General features: G+C 40.7%; 2 protein-coding genes across 3 annotated transcripts in view; both read left to right on the forward strand.

Annotated features, from left to right (window-relative positions):
- The window catches only part of LOC123519963 (hemocyanin subunit 2-like), a 130658-nt gene extending 128263 nt beyond the window's left edge, over positions 1–2395 (forward strand). For both annotated transcript variants that reach the window (XM_045281720.1, XM_045281719.1), the window contains 2 exons: positions 187–1707; positions 1843–2395. In XM_045281720.1, the coding sequence (XP_045137655.1) occupies positions 187–1707; positions 1843–2273 (1952 nt within the window). In that variant the 3' untranslated portion in view covers positions 2274–2395. The remainder of the gene's footprint in view (positions 1–186; positions 1708–1842) is intronic.
- A 12157-nt stretch (positions 2396–14552) lies between these two features.
- LOC123519970 (hemocyanin subunit 2-like) overlaps positions 14553–17500 on the forward strand; it is a 3010-nt gene continuing 62 nt past the window's right edge. Inside the window, exons 1-3 of the mRNA XM_045281725.1 lie at positions 14553–14693; positions 15051–16571; positions 16692–17500. The exon at positions 16692–17500 is cut by the window's right edge and continues 62 nt beyond it. Of these exons, the coding sequence (XP_045137660.1) occupies positions 14630–14693; positions 15051–16571; positions 16692–17113 (2007 nt within the window). The 5' untranslated portion in view covers positions 14553–14629 and the 3' untranslated portion in view covers positions 17114–17500. The remainder of the gene's footprint in view (positions 14694–15050; positions 16572–16691) is intronic.

Consider the following 17500-nt stretch of genomic DNA (forward strand, 5'->3'; position numbering starts at 1 on the left):
ATTTTGAAAATAATGTTGAATTCAGTTTCTTTTATTTAATTATTTTTGTGGTATAATTCCTCTATGTAGGTATTTAATTTCGTATTGATTTTAGTTTCCCTTCATTTTTCCTTTTTGCATTTGCAATAAAGCAGTAATTTCAGAAAATTTATGTTTCATTCTTAATAAAAAATATTTCATTCACAGGAGCATCTGACGCCCAGAAGCAACATGATGTCAACAGCGTCCTGTGGAAGGTCTACGAGGAAATTCGCGATCCTCATCTGAAAGAGCTTTCCCAGACCTTCGATCCTCTTTCCGGCCACTATGACGATGATGGTGTATCCGCCAAGCGGCTCATGGAGGAACTCAACGACCACCGCCTGCTGGAGCAGAAGCATTGGTTCTCCCTCTTCAACACCCGCCAGCGACAGGAGGCTCTCATGCTCTACGACGTGCTCGAACACTCCACAGACTGGGAAACCTTCGCTGGCAATGCTGCTTTCTTCCGTGTTCGCATGAACGAGGGCGAGTTTGTCTACGCCATTTACGCTGCCGTCATACACTCTCCTCTGACACAACACGTGGTGCTGCCGCCTCTCTATGAGGTTACTCCTCACCTCTTCACCAACAGCGAGGTCATTCAAGAAGCATACAAGGCCAAGATGACACAGACTGCCGCAAAGATCCAGTCCCACTTCACCGGAAGTAAGAGCAACCCAGAGCAGCGCGTGGCCTACTTCGGCGAGGACATCGGCATGAACACCCACCACGTCACCTGGCATTTGGAATTCCCCTTCTGGTGGGACGATGCCCATGAGAACCACCACATTGATCGCAAGGGTGAGAGCTTCTTCTGGGTCCATCATCAGCTCACTGTTCGCTTCGACGCTGAGCGTCTCTCCAACTACTTGGACCCTGTCGGGGAACTTCACTGGGATGACATGATCCACGAGGGCTTCGCTCCACACACCATGTACAAGTATGGCGGCTACTTCCCCTCACGACCAGACAATGTCAACTTCGAGGACGTGGACGGTGTGGCCCGTGTGCGCGACATGTTGATCCTGGAGAGCCGTATCAGGGATGCCATCGCTCATGGCTATATCACCGGCAGGGACGGGTCTGTCATCAGCATCAGAGACGCTCATGGCATCGACATCCTTGGTGATGTGATTGAGTCCTCCACTTACAGTCCCAACACTGAGTACTATGGCTCTCTGCACAACACTGCTCATGTCATGCTTGGCCGTCAGGGCGATCCTCACGGCAAGTTTGCCCTCCCTCCCGGTGTCCTGGAGCACTTCGAGACCGCCACGCGCGATCCTACTTTCTTCCGCCTCCACAAGTACATGGATAACATCTTCAGGGAGCACAAGGACAGTCTTACCCCCTACACCAAGGAGGAACTCGAGTTCCCTGGAGTCACCATTCAGAGCTTATCCTTGAGCAACCGCCTGGAGACTTACTTCGAGGACTACGAGTACAGTCTTATCAACGCTGTCGACGACACCGCTGACATCGATGACGTGCCTATTAGTACTGTTGTTTCTCGTCTGGGACACAAGGATTTCACTGCTAAAGGTGTCATAAGCAACAGTAACCCCAGCGAAGTAATGGCTACTGTGCGCATATTCGCCTGGCCAAAATATGACAACAACCATGTTGAGTTTTCTTTCAACGACGGACGCTGGAACGCCATTGAACTGGATAAGTTCTGGGTTAAGTGTGAGTATTCGAAGGCATCATTGACGTATTGATGTGTTTTTGATATGTTAATAGATGAATTAATGATTGTTTAAAATTTGTGGATCATGATCCAAAACCATGATGTATATAATATCTAGCTCTTTCTCCCTACAGTGGCTCCTGGAGATAATATTATCACACGCTCCAGCAAGGACTCTTCAGTCACAGTTCCTGACGTGCCCAGCTTCCAGACTCTAATTGACAAGGCTAATGAAGCACTGAGCTCCGGCTCAGATCTGAACCTCGACGAGTATGTCAGCGGCCTTGGACTGCCTAACAGGTTCCTCCTTTCCAAGGGCAAGAGTGAGGGTATGACTTTCCACCTGGTGGTGTTCGTCTCCGATGGCTCCAAGGACATGGCTATCGACGGACTGCATGAGTCAACCTCCTTCAACCACTATGGTTGCCACGATGGCAGATATCCTGACAATCGCTCTCATGGGTATCCGCTGGACCGTCGGGTCGACGATGAACGCATTATCACTGGCCTTGGTAACTTCAAGGCCATGGACGTTGATGTATACCATGTAGGAAAGAACGAATAAAAGGCATCGTGCTCAGCAAACACACACACACACACACACGCACACGCACACACACATAAGATAAATCGCACTTGGTCGTGAATGGATCTGTGCAAGGAAATAATAAAAAAAATATATCTATATACACTTTTGTCTCTACAATGTTCCTCATCTTAAAAGTTAAAACTTAGTTTTGTGTTTCACATCATAATATTGGAACAGCAGAAATATCCGTCGTTGATGAGGGTGAAATTTTTTTTTTTCAATTGCATTTTCAAATAGCTTAATATATAGCACAAAATATGTTACACACTGTATCAGAATGAAAGTCTTGGAAAAGAAATGAGTAAAGAAAATAAATCCAATAATTTTGCGAATTTTTGCACACTCACTTATTATTTTCAATTAAAATTCAGTTAATGGAAACAGTACATTAATCCCTGACTGGGAAATGAGATTCCTTTGCGCTGATTTCTTGCTTTCTTTAGTAAGTTTGTCCTTTTTAGTTCTCTCTAGTCTATATTTATATATATATATATATATATATATATATATATATATATATATATATATATATATATATATATATATATATATATATATATATATATATATATATATATATATATATATATATATATATATGACAAAAAAACAAGGAAGCAAACAAAATTATAATTCTGGTTTTGATATGATTATGATTTTCACAGTTAAGACTTTCCTTCAAGGATATGAGGAACAACAGAGTGGTTGATGAGTGGAACAGTCTCAGTGGGCATGTAGTCAGGGCTGAGTCAATAGGGAGCTTTAAAAGAAGGTTAGATAAATTCATGGATGGGGAAGATAGATGGAATTAGGTAGATTAAGCACACTGGGACTACCTCGTATGGGCCTGGCGGTCTCTTGCAGCTTCCTTCCTTTCTTATGTTCTCATGAGAATTTATACGACTAAATTTTTCACTTTGAATAAAATAACAATTTGACATGTATATTTTATTTATATGCAACTGTCCAAGTTCCTAATTAGGCTTCAATCAGTTACATTTTAATTGTAGATGATACCAAAGCCTCTCGCAGCTCGTAAATGGTGTGTTGCTGCTTATAATACATGCATCATGTAAATCTGAACATAGCTTGATCCGAAAGGAAGTATTGCAGCGATATTTTATATGCGAACATTCACTAGTATACTTTTTTTTCCTGTCTTTTAAAGAGAGTGATTTTGATTTTTCTCTCTGCATGGCTAATGGAATTCTGAGGAATGATTTTCAACATAGAGATCTACCTTTTATATAGCGTAGCAATTGTAGTGCATGGCACTACTGATGCCACTCGTGTACCGCAGTCTCTTAGATGTCTCTTAATGACTCTGGTTGTCTTTCATTTGTATTGGCGTGGCTTGCAGAGGTGCAACTTATCCTGCGTCCTTCTTGTTCCTAGTGTCTCGTAGTGTACTTCATGATAGAGTCTTATTCTTTTATGGATTCCTATATATGTTTAGTATGTTGTGAAAACAGACTGCATCGGATGCTCATATACTCACTTCATGTGGACATAAGAAACGAGTACATGATATAGTCTTATTATTTTATTGAATTTTATATATGTGTTTATTATGTTGTGAATACAAACTGCATCATGTGCTCATATACTCACTTCATGTGGATATACGAAACGAAAGGCCTCAAAGAAGCTGAAAACAGATGTTGATGCACGTATTATTGTTGACTTCAATAGTGTATATATATATATATATATATATATATATATATATATATATATATATATATATATATATAATGTAAAGGGAAGAACTGCCAAGGGCAAAAAAAATATACATTAGGAAGAAAATCCCACTTGATTGCAGTCTCCATAAAAGATACGAAAGATTTAGTCAAAAGCGTGGGACAAATATCTTGACACCTTTCTCTGAAAAGAACTTAAATCGTAGGAAGATGAAAATAGAGAAGCAGGTAGAGAGTTCCAGAGTTTACCAGTGAAAGGTATGAATGATTGAAAATACTAATTAAATCTTGTATTAGAGGGTTGGACAGATAAGGGATGAGAGGAAGAAGAAAACCTTATACAGCGAAACCGCAGGAGAAGAAGGGGCATGCAGTTAGTAAGATCAGTAGAATAGTTAGCATGCGAATAGCGATAAAAGACAGAAAAAGATGCAGCATTTCGGCGGTGAGAAAGAGGCTGAAGACAGTAAGTCAGAAGAGGGGAGTTGATGAGACGAAGAGCTTTTGATTCCACACTATTTAATAAAGGTGTATGAGTGGAACCCCCTAAATATGCGAAGAGTACTCCATAGAAGGACGGATAAGGCCCTTGTACTGAGTTAACAGTTGGAGGGGAGAAAAGCCGGCGGAGACATCTCAGAACGCCTAACTTCGTAGAAGCTGTTTTAGCAAGAGATGAGATGTGAAGTTTCCAGTTAAGATTATGAGTAAAGGACAGACCGAGGATATTCAGTGTGGAAGAGGGAGACAGTTGAGTGTCATTGAAGAAGAGGGATAGTTGTCTGGAAGGTTGTGTCGAGTTGATAGATGGAGGAATTGAGTTTTTGAGGCATTGAAAACTACTAAGTTTTCTCTGCCCCAATCAGAAATCTTAGAAAGATCAGAAGTCAGGCGTTCTGTGGCGTCCCTGCGTGATCTGTTGACTTCCTGAAGGGTTGGTCGTCTCTGAAAGGACGTGGAAAGATGTAGGGTGGTATCATCAGCGTAGGAGTGGATAGGGCAAGAAGTTTGGTTAAGAAGGTTATTAATGAATAATAGAAAGAGTGGGTGAGAGGACAGAACCTTGAGGAACACCACTGTTAATAGATTTAGGAGAAGAACAGTGGCCGTCTACCACGGCTGCAATAGAACGGTCGGAAAGGAAACTTGAGATAAAGTTGCAGAGAGAAGGATAGAAACCGTAGGAGGGCAGTTTTGAAATCAAAGCTTTGTGCCAGACTCTATCAAAAGCTTTTGATATGTCTAACGCGACAGCAAAAGTTTCACCGAAATCTCTAAAAGAGGATGACCAAGACTCAGTAAGGAAAACCGAAAGATCACCAGTAGAGCGACCTTGACGTAAGCCATACTGGCGATCAGATAGAAGATTGTGAAGTGACAGATGTTTAAGAATCTTCCTATTCAGGATAGATTAAAAACTTTAGACAAGCAAGAGATTAAAGCTATAGGACGGTAGTTTGAGGGATTAGAACGGTCACCCTTTTTAGGAACAGGCTGAATGTAAGCAAACTTCCAGCAAGAAGGAAGGGCAGAAGTCGATAAACAAAGTTGAAAGAGTTTGGCCAGGCAAGGTGCAAGCACAGAAGCACAGTTTTTGAGAACAATAGGAGGGACCCCATCAGGTCCATAAGCCTTCCGAGGGTTTAGGCCAGAGGGCATGGAAAACATCATTACGAAGAATTTTGATTGTAGACATGAAATAGTCAGAGGGAGGAGGAGAGGAGGACAAGCCCAGACAAAAGCAAAGGTTTGAGAGAAGAGTTCAGCTTTAGAGACAGAAGAGATGGCAGTGGTGCCATCAGGATGAAATAAAGGAGGAAAGATGAAGAAGTAAAGTTATTGGAGATGTTTTTGGCCAGATGCCAGAAGTCACGAGGGAGTTTGAGTTTGAAAGATTTTGACATTTTCTATTTATGAAGGAGTGTTTGGCAAGTTGAAGAACAGACTTGGCATGATTCCGGGCAGAAATATAAAGTGCATGAGATTCAGGAGATGGAAGGCTCAAGTACCTTTTGTGGGCAACCTCTATCATGTATAGCACGAGAACAGGCTGTGTTAAACCAAGGTTTAGAAGGTTTAGGTTGAGAAAAGAATGAGGAATGTACGCCTCCATGCCAGACACTATCACCTCTGTTATGCGTTCAGCACACAGAGATGGGTCTCTGACACGGAAACAGTAATCATTCCAGGAAAATCAGCATAATACCTCCTCAGGTCCCCCAACTGGCAGAGGCAAAACGCCAGAGGCACCTCCGCTTTGGGGATCCTGAGGAGGATTGGAGAAATAGGACAAGATACAGAAATGAGATTGTGATCGGAGGAGCCCAACGGAGAAGATAGGGTAACAGCATAAGCAGAGGGATTAGAGGTGAGGAAGAGATCAAGAATGTTGGGCGTATCTCCTAGACGGTCACGGATACGAGTAGGGTGTTGCACCAGTTGCTCTAGGTCATGGAGGATAGCAAAGTTGTCGGCTAGTTCACCAGGATGGTCAGTGAAAGGAGAGGAAAGCCAAAGTTTGTGGTGAACACTGAATTCTCCAAGGATGGGGATCTCCGCGAAAGGGTAGAGGGACAAAATGTGCTCCACTTTAAAAGTTAAATAGTCAAAGAATTTAGTTAGGGAAGCGATAGACAGCACAGATAAATTTAGTTAGAGAGTGACTATTGAGCCGAAGCCAGATGGTGGAAAATTCAGAAGATTCAAGAGCGTGGGCTCGAGAACAAGTTAGGTTGTTGCGCACATAGACGCAACATCCAACTTTGGAACGAAAATGAGAATAGAGAAAGTAGGAGGGAACAGAGACAGCTGTGTTTTGGTGAGGAAAAGAAAATGAGGTTCAGTAGAGGAGAGGTGGTGTTCTACAAATTTGAAATTAGATCTAACACCGCGAAATCTGCAGAAGTTAATGAAGAAAAAGTTGAGGGAGGTTTCAAGACATTTTGAGTCGCCAACGAGAGAGCCGTCCGACATTGGGACATTTCTGGTACCTTCCCCAGAAGGAAACTCCAAGGCTGGATTTGGAGTCACCATAATTTTTTTTACTTTATTTTAAGTGAAGGATGTGTGTGTGGTAAGTGCATGTAGTTTTATGAGAAGTAGGAGAGTTGTCTTTAGAGGGTAGGCTGTGACTACCCTCCCATTGAGTTGTGAGACACAAAGGGAGGGAAACGTTCAGAGAGATTACAACTAGCTTTAATGGAGAGTTTACAGCACCCCCTGAACTAGTGCTATTAGGCCTCGCTGGGAGTAAATTATCGTTTCGGTAGGTATATATATATATATATATATATATATATATATATATATATATATATATATATATATATATATATATATATTGGCGAGAGGCTTTTCTGAATGCATGCTTTGTTAAAATCTAGAACAGTAATTGCATGGTTTACTTTGTAGGATGTTTTTTCAGTTCTTACTAGTGAATGGATATTCTCATTAAGATACCTTAAGAGATTTCCGAGGTCCATTTTCTTTTCCTTGATCGGCTGGTGTGTTGTTTGTTGTTTGTTTTCTTTCGAGGTAGCTTTCGGCGTTCTCAAACCATCTTCTACCAGCACACTCAGCACCATGGTTCACTTCTTTCCTGAAGATGGTCGAGAAGGCCGAAAGGTACCCCGAAAGAAAGCAAACAACAAACACACCAGCCAATCAAGAAAAAGAAAAATTGAAAAAAAAACCATTCTATTAAGTAAACAATGCAATTAATGGTGCAGACTTTAACAGAACATGCATTCAGAATGGCCTATTATTAATATATATATATATATATATATATATATATATATATATATATATATATATATATATATATATATATATATATATATATATATATATATATATATATATATATGCCGATGATAATACTAGCGCTATAGGAGGAGGCAGTAGACACCTGCCGAAATTATAATTACTGCTACTGAGGTCGTATAGCACTGGTTCACTGGGTGCTGTGAACTTAAAGCCAGCTGTGACCTCACTGAACATTTTCCTTTGTCTCACAACACAAGATGACAATCACAGCCTGCTCTCTAAAGACCTTCCTTCACACAATACTACATGCATCTAACTACACAAGCATTCTTCACTCAAAATAAGAAAAAAAATATGAAAGAAGATGATGACTCCTATTACCGTCCTGGGAGTCTGTTCAGCTTGTTCAGGGAACTGCATCTTGGTGGTCCTTTTTCTAATCACAGGTTTTGTTGCCCTTGGCCATTTTTCGCTTTTCCATAAAAGAAAAAACATAACAGCAGCAACAACAATGAACTTTTGATTGTTTTTTTATGTTATGGCCTTTAGCGCCTGTAGGCATACTTGAAGAGTATATGTTCGCAGCGCTGTTAAGCTTCCATCAATTAGTGGCGCAGGCAATTTCATTTATAGTGGTATCCATATTAGGGCCCATATCACCTCCCAAGCGCATCTTTGGTGTAATCACCTAGGACCTGGGTATCGTGGTGACATATAGGTAACTTTAAACCACTCGACATATGGCATAGCTTCTCAGCGTTATGTGGTGAGATTCGAACCTACGCGTGGGTGTCTGCCTGACTCCACGCTCACTACCTTATCCACTACGCCACCGCCGTGTGTGTGTGTGTGTGTGTGTGTGTGTGTGTGTGTGTGTGTGTGTCACTGTTTGTTTGATCTGCTGCAGTCTCTGACGAGACAGCCAGACGTTACCCTACGGAACGAGCTCAGAGCTCATTATTTCCGATCTTCGGATAGGCCTGAGACCAGGCACACACCACATACCGGGACAACAAGGTCACAACTCCTCGATTTACATCCCGTACCTACTCACTGCTAGGTGAACAGGGGCTACACGTGAAAGGAGACACACCCAAATATCTTCACCCGGCAGGGGAATCGAACCCCGGTCCTCTGGCTTGTGAAGCCAGCGCTCTAACCACTGAGCTACCGGACGTGTGTGTGTGTGTGTGTGTGTGTGTGTGTGTGTGTGTGTGTGTGTGTGTGCGTGTACAACCGTTAGTCTGTATATTTGTTGGTTTTCGGCTCCTTACGAAGGGTGCTTAATCAATGCGAAGACGTGTACGTAGTATATTGTTGCAGATTTTAGTGATCGTTATTCCCTTGATTTCTTTTTTCTCGCTTATATTTTTTTTTAAATCATCATGCGATTATCTCTCTCTCTCTCTCTCTCTCTCTCTCTCTGTTGGAAAGCTGTTTCTTAGCGTTATCTCCTCGACGACAGCGGAGGGTTGTTGCCGTGCCGCTTATCGCCGAGTGTTGACCGGGGGTGAAGCGTCTTGACCCTTGTGGTAAGAGATAAGGAGACCAAGGGGGCGAGGACGAAGATACGAAGCAGAGAGGGACAAATCATTTGAAGTGTCTCTTTTTTTTTTTATTGATGGCGCTGGAGTGGAGAAGGAGGAGGAGGTGGAGGAGGAGGAGGAGGAGGAGGAGGAGGAGGAGGAGGAGGAGGAGGAGGAAGGGGGAGGAGGAGGAGGAGGAGGAGGAGGAGGAGGAGACAGAAGGAGGAGGAGGAGACAGAAGGACGAGGAGGAGGAGCAGAAGAAGGAAGAGGAGGAGTAGAATGGGGAGGAGAGGTGGTAGAGCGGGACAAACGGGAAGAGGAAAAGGAAAGGGTTAGTGAACGCGATAAGAAATTTGACGTAAAATTCCCACGTTTACACTTTGCCATTACATCGAAATGAGTGATTTCTTTACAAACAAACTGATACATTCAAAGAGAAGGTGACATGATAACTTCTGAAGACTTTTAAAGATGAAAATCAAATTAACAGATAAAGTCTTGAGGGGATAAACAAGCACGCTGTCGTCATTATCTAGACCAGCGATTGCCCGAGTTGAACGGACTTTGCTTCTTTTCAAGTGGAGTGCATAGGAACTTGAAGGTGTTTGCGTTAAATGTTCAAGTGTAACTCAGCTGTATCACCTCGACCTGTAGGATGAAAGGAAGATAACTAAATGAATCAAGAAAGATATCATGCATTTGAAGCCTTTCGTGATTAATAAGATGATGATAATAATAGTAACAACAATAATGATGATAATGGTAATAATGATAATGTTCATAGTAATGATAATGATAATTATAATTATAATAATAACAATGGCAACAACAATAATAATAATAATAATAATAATAATAATAATAATAATAATAATAATAATGGTAATGATAAAAATGATAACAATAATGATGAATTCTGTTTTCTTTTTTATTCTTGTACGTGACTTTACAAAACAAATAAATGATACACCTATAGCATGTTTTTAGTGTGTGTGTGTGTGTGTGTGTGTGTGTGTGTGTGTGTGTGTGTGTGTGATTAACCTCGGTCGTCTGCTGGTCACCCAGCAAGTCTTCCCCATTGCAGAGCGAGCTCAGAGCTCATAGACCGATCTTCGGGTAGGACTGAGACCACAACACACTCCACACACCGGGAAAGCGAGGCCACAACCCCTCGAGTTACATTTTGTACTTATTTACTGCTAGGTGAACAGGGGCCACACATTAAGAGACTTGCCCATTTGCCTCGCCGCTTACCGGGATTCGAAACCGGCCCTCTCGATTGTGAGTCGAGCGTGCTAACCACTACTCTACGCGGTGTGTGTGTGTGTGTGTGTGTAAGTTATATATGTATTCCTGGCAAAGCATGGTGAAGGAGGAGGACATGTAAACAATTAAAAGGTAAGCAAGATTGATAGGGAGTAATTTGAGGACAACAGATGGAAGGTACTGGAAATGAGTAGGATTAGAGACATCGGTGACGTGAAGGAAAATTGAGAACGTAATGAAAAAAATCAAGAAAATATAGATGAATATTTGTCTGAAGTGGAGTGAATGGTTTCAAGGAAAGTGATGAAAAATGACGCTTAAGAAGGAGTAAATAAGAAAGAAAAGAGCCTGATTTTCATATCTTCCCTTAATTCTTTTAGTACCATGACGCATTTCCATATTTATTCGGTTTAGTATTTGACGATTTTATACAGCATTAAAAACTCGTGTGGGCATTAAAATAGTGAAGACTCTAGCCATTAATCTTCTGACCTTCCTAAATCCTTCCTATTGTCAGTAAAATCGTCTAATCACACCCAAAATTCATGGTAAAAATGCGCCTCACTACTGAAGGGGTTAACTACAGGAACCTTACAAGGATTCGTCTTCCCTATATCGTTGATCTCATCTTTCTGTGAACAACGCCGTAGGAAAGTTTATGACCTCTCCTCCTGTCGGACTTCACTTCTACCAACCTTAGTTATTTTTTTTTCTTTTTAAGTGAAGATGCGATAAGTCATAATTGCGACCATGTTACTTAGGTCTTTGAAATTTTGACTGCATTATGAGATATATTAATCAATGTGTCTATGAAGCTATAGCGAACGTGAAAATGATATTCTGAGATTCCCATTAATCCTGTTATTGTTCAGTGGGACGAACAGCCAGCAGGGGTTGTGAGTGTGCTGTCGATCAGTTCATTAAAAAATCGCGTGGATAAATATTTTGCAGTATAGGATGTTTGACTTTTTTCCGATAATTTGTTTTTATCGTAAAATCACGTTCAGCTCATCAAATAGTCCTCGTGCAATGAAGGTGGTGGCTTTGGCAGGAGTGTTTGTTTGCTTAGTCTGGTGCAGCAGCTGACTTGTTGTGCTCGTTATATCGCCATTTGTTTTGTATGTCAACATGAGTGTATCCTTGTCACTGCTGGATTTCTTCCTTTCTTTTATTCGTTCTTCACCGTCATCTTTACTATACGTGTTTGCTATCCTGTTTATTTATTTACTTCTTTATATTTTGCAAAATGCTAACCATAGCGGAGCACCTCTGCATAACTTTTAGAGGAGCGGCAGTTCAGCAGGATATTCCTTCGACTGTTTTTTTTCTTTTTTTTTTGACATTTGAGATAAAGTAATAATAATTGTAAATATATGCATTTGCTCTCCTGCAAATATTTCAGCTATTAACTCTAGAACCGTAACGAGGGAATTAAATAATTATACAAGTAGTAAATCTTACAGTATACTACTGTATATATGTATGATTTCGGGACAATGATTCATTTTTACACACACAAAAAAAAAAAAAAAAAAAAAAAAATATATATATATATATATATATATATATATATATATATATATATATATATATATATATATATATATATATATATATATATATATATATATATATATATATATATATATATATATATATATATATATATATATATATATATATATATATATATATATATATATATATATATATATATATATATATATATATATATATATATATATATATATATATATATATATATATATATATATATATATATATATATATATATATATATATATATATATATATATATATATATATATATATATATATATATATATATATATATATGCAGTTCCTTCGAAATGCATATATATATACATATATATATATATATATATATATATATATATATATATATATATATATATATATATATATATATGCAGTTCCTTCGAAATGCATATATATATATATATATATATATATATATATATATATATATATATATATATATATATATATATATATATATATATATATATATATATATATATATGCAGTTCCTTCGGAAATCACGCAACATTGGTACTGAGGAGTAATATAATGCATAGATTCAGTGAGGAAGAGAAAATAGTATAATAACCGCTTTTCCTGTCTATCTGCTATTTTTTTCTCCTTTTCCAATGGTAAGGCACCTCGAAATATCGCATATGATTACGTAAAACGCATAGTGAAAAAATAACATGAAATTATAACGTCTGTCTATCGCAAGGAAATCTATTACAAAGATGTGCAGACTTCTTTGTCATTACAGAAAAAATATTAATGTGGTTAACTGATGTTCTTTTAGCAAACTTTTCAGATGAATGTCTTGAGATACCTCTCACGGAAGCGCATGCGCGTCTCTCTCTCTCTCTCTCTCTCTCTCTCTCTCTCTCTCTCTCTCTCTCTCTCTCTCTCTCTCTCTCTCTCTCTCTCTCTCTCTCTCTCTCTCTCTCTCTCTCTCTCTCTCTCTCTCTCTCTCTCTCTCTCTCTCTCTCTCTCTCTCTCTCTCTCTCTCTCTCTCTCTCTCTCTCTCTCTCTCTCTCTCTCTCTCTCTCTCTCTCTCTCTCTCTCTCTCTCTCTCTCTCTCTCCTGTTTCTTTTCCATGTGTAACTTTATCTTCTTCCGCGCCAGCTGCCTTTCCTCGTTCTGCTGATCATATTCAGCGTTCGTCAATGTGCGTTGTCTTTTTTTTCCGTTGTCGCAAAGCTGCATTCCAGGAGTCTGCACGAATTGGTCTTTCCGAGACTAGTGTAGCGAAGAGCTATTGCAAAAGAATTAAATACATTGAAGAGTATGTAATCATTGCAAAAATACGTCTGTAAGCTTTGGTACTAAATGATTATCATTAAGCTTTTGGATTTTTCATTTAGGTATTGTTTTATCCATCATATTTTATAGTGCATGGATTGATAAACCGATTAACATGCTTTTAATTTTAGAAAGAATTTGGCTTCTCTTTTTGCTATACGTTGCAAGCGCTTACTATATTATATATAAACATGTTCTCAAATGCATGACGTTTCAGTATTTAAAAAAAAAAAATAATGAAAATGTTTGCAGTTGATGACTTCCTTTATGTTCTGTCATCATTATCATCGTTATCATCATCCTCATCATCACCATCATCACCATCACAACAGTTGCAGCAGTGGTTAGCAGCAGCAGCAGCAGCAGCAGCAGCAGCAGTAGTAGTAGCAGCAGCAGCAGCAGCAGCAGTAGTAGTAGTAGTAGTAGTAGTAGTAGTAGTAGTAGTAGTAGTAGTAGTAGTAGTAGTAGTAGAAGCAGCAGCTGCGGCGGAAGTAGTAATAACATCTGCAACATTATTAATACTAATAGTAAATAGTACTGTTTGTAATAACAGGAGAAAGACGAGGACAGAAAAAATGATATGAGAAAAGCAGCTGCAAAGCAAACTACTGACATATTCGATAGCCATATATTAATTTTTTGGTCTTTGTTATTGCTTTTTTGTAGGATAATGAACAATGGTACGTGATCACTCTCTTATTTACAGGAATGTCGCTTACTCAAGGCCAGATAAGACAGTGGGCGCGTCCTCGCCTAGTAACGTGACGCTGTTGAATGGGAAGATTGATCTCTTCAACCTTTAGGTGCCATCTAGTGCACAATTTACCTCTAACATATGCTTCTCCTTCCATGGTTCTATTTTTTTTTTTTTGTGCATTATTGTAATTTTTCTTCCTATAGCAATTTTTATTTGTGAATCTGTGCCTGAGTAACTGATATTTTAGTTTTTCATAATAACTCTTTTTCCTTTTTATATGTTTTTTTTTTTTTTTTTAGGTTTCTATGAGTATGTTTCACGATTTAATTTCCATGCACCTGTATGTTATTTACTATGACAAAGGCAGTTAAGGATGTAAAAACCAGTAAGATCTCTTCAGTAGTCCGCGTTATCAGTGGGGTGTTCAAGAGGTTGGAAGGGGGTTACATGAGTGTGGGGCGTCTCGGGTATAAAGGCAGGGAGAACGAGTTGGCTCCACACCATCGTCACAATGAAGCTGCTGGTGCTGTGTGCTCTGGGCGCTCTCTGCCTCGTGCCTGGCGGATCGTGCGATCGTAAGCAGTTGATTGTTTTTTCATGGCAAAGGCTACGAATAGTACAATGAAATTACGGAGTGAATTAGCTTTATTAGAAATGAGGCACTTTTACGGATGTGGTACAAAAAACCTTAGAACTTGGTAGTGGTGGATCGGATTTAATCATTAGTGCATTAAGCTTAATTCATGTGAAATTTACATATGGCTTTTTGCATGCCATCAGGAAAAGAGGATTATGATTTTATCGGCATTCTTGATAGAAAATAGATTTACACAAACGTGTCAACAGTAGTCTAACCATACTTTCTCACTATTTCTTTTTTTCTCTCTTCCTTTTCTTTCATACAGTTATATCATAAACTGACTTTATTTCAGATGTAAGTGCAGCGCAGATGCAGCGAGATGTCAACAACGCCTTGTGGAAGATTTATGAGGATATCCGCGATCCTCATCTGAAGGAGCTTTCCGAGACCTTCGATCCTCTTTCCGGACACTATGACGACGATGGTGTCTCGGCAAAGAAACTTATGCAGGAGTACAACGACAAACGCCTTCTGGAGCAGAAGCACTGGTTCTCGCTCTTCAACACCCGCCAGCGGCAGGAGGCTCTCATGCTCTACGACGTGCTCGAACACTCCACAGACTGGGAAACCTTCTCTGGCAATGCTGCCTTCTTCCGTGCTCGCATGAACGAGGGCGAGTTTGTCTACGCCCTTTATGCTGCCATCATACACTCTCCTCTGACAAAACACGTGGTGCTGCCGCCTCTCTATGAGGTTACTCCTCACCTTTTCACCAACAGCGAGGTCATTCAAGCAGCATACAAGGCAAAGATGACAGAGACACGCACCAGGATTGAGTCCCACTTTACCGGCAGCAAGAGAAATCCGGAGCAGCGCGTGGCCTACTTCGGCGAGGACATCGGCATGAACACTCACCACGTCACGTGGCATTTGGAATTCCCCTTCTGGTGGGACGATGCCCATGAGAACCACCACATTGACCGCAAGGGCGAGAGCTTCTTCTGGGTCCATCATCAGCTCACTGTTCGCTTCGACGCCGAGCGTCTCTCCAACCATTTGGAACATGTTGATGAACTCCACTGGGACGACATGATCCACGAGGGCTTCGATCCCCAGGCAATGTACAAGTATGGCGGGTACTTCCCCTCACGACCAGACAATGTCCACTTCGAGGACGTGGACGGCGTTGCTGATGTTCGCGACATGCTGCTTTTTGAGGATCGCATTCGTGACGCTATTGCTCATGGCTACATCCGAGACCACCACGGCAAGATCATTGACCTGAGGGATGATCACGGCATCGACATCCTTGGTGATGTGATTGAGTCTTCCCTGTACAGCCCCAACCCTGAGTACTACGGTTCCCTGCACAACACAGCACATATGATGCTCGGCCGCCAGGGTGACCCTCACGGCAAGTTTGCCCTCCCTCCCGGTGTCCTGGAGCACTTCGAGACTGCTACACGCGACCCTGCTTTCTTCCGCCTCCACAAGTACATGGATAACATCTTCAGAGAACACAAGGACAGCCTTCCTCCCTACACCCAGCAGGAACTCGAATTTGAAGGCATTAACATTGACAACTTCTATGTTAAGGGAAATTTGGAGACTTACTTTGAAGACTTTGAGTACAGCCTTGTGAATGCTGTTGACGATACAGAAAATGGCAATGACGTGGAGATCACCACATATATCCCACGTTTGAACCACAAGGAGTTTTCATTCGTTGCTGATGTCACTAATGAGAAGGACCATGATGTTCTTGCCACTGTACGCATCTTCGCCTGGCCTCATGAAGACAACAATGGTGTGCCGTTCTCTTTCGATGATGGTCGCTGGAACGCCATCGAAATGGACAAATTCTGGGTTATGTGTGAGTATATTATTTTGTTAAAAACAGGTTCATTTCTATGGACATCAAGTACTTGAAGGATATTGTAGTTTATGATAATAATATGAGTTTCTTGAATAACCTTCCATCTTATCCTTCCAGTGCACCCCGGCCACAACCACCTTGATCGCTCTTCCTCTGACTCCTCTGTGACTGTCCCTGATGTGCCCAGCTTCGAGTTTATTAAGGACAGGACCGATGAAGCGATTAAGCATGGCCATGCACTGCACCTCGAAGAATTTGAAAGCAGTCTTGGGCTACCAAACAGGTTCCTTATTCCTAAGGGCCATAAGGGTGGCCTGGATATGGATCTAGTCATTGCCATCACCGATGGAGAGGCCGATGCTGGCGCTGAAGGCTTGCATGAAAACACTTTGTTCAACCACTATGGCTGTGCTGACGGTACTTATCCTGACAAGAGGCCCCACGGTTACCCGTTGGATCGCCACGTGGAGGATTCCCGCATGTTCGAGGAGTTGCACAACTTCAAGCACATTCAAGTCAAGATCTTCCATCAAGAATAGGGAGGCATATTCAACCAGTGGGTCGCCCTTGAGTCTCTTTAACCTCATGCTGAAGACAGTACCACGTGAAATGCTGAGGACACTTGAAATTCCTTCTCTTCACCCTTACCACACACACAGTATACTGGTAAACCTTTACAAACAAACTTTTCTTTTTTCTCCGCAAATCACAATCTCATAGCATGAATTTACAGCCTTTTGATAGTTTAAACTCTGACAATACATTGAACTGATAGTAACACTCATTACTAAAGTAATCCTGATGTTATAAACAATCATGGCGGCGCACACACACACACACACACACACACACACACACACACACACACACACACACACACACACACACACACACACACACACGTTATGATGGTCTTTAAAAATAAA

The sequence above is a fragment of the Portunus trituberculatus genome, chromosome 46 (genome assembly GCF_017591435.1).
Source record: "Portunus trituberculatus isolate SZX2019 chromosome 46, ASM1759143v1, whole genome shotgun sequence".
Taxonomy (NCBI): domain Eukaryota; kingdom Metazoa; phylum Arthropoda; class Malacostraca; order Decapoda; family Portunidae; genus Portunus; species Portunus trituberculatus.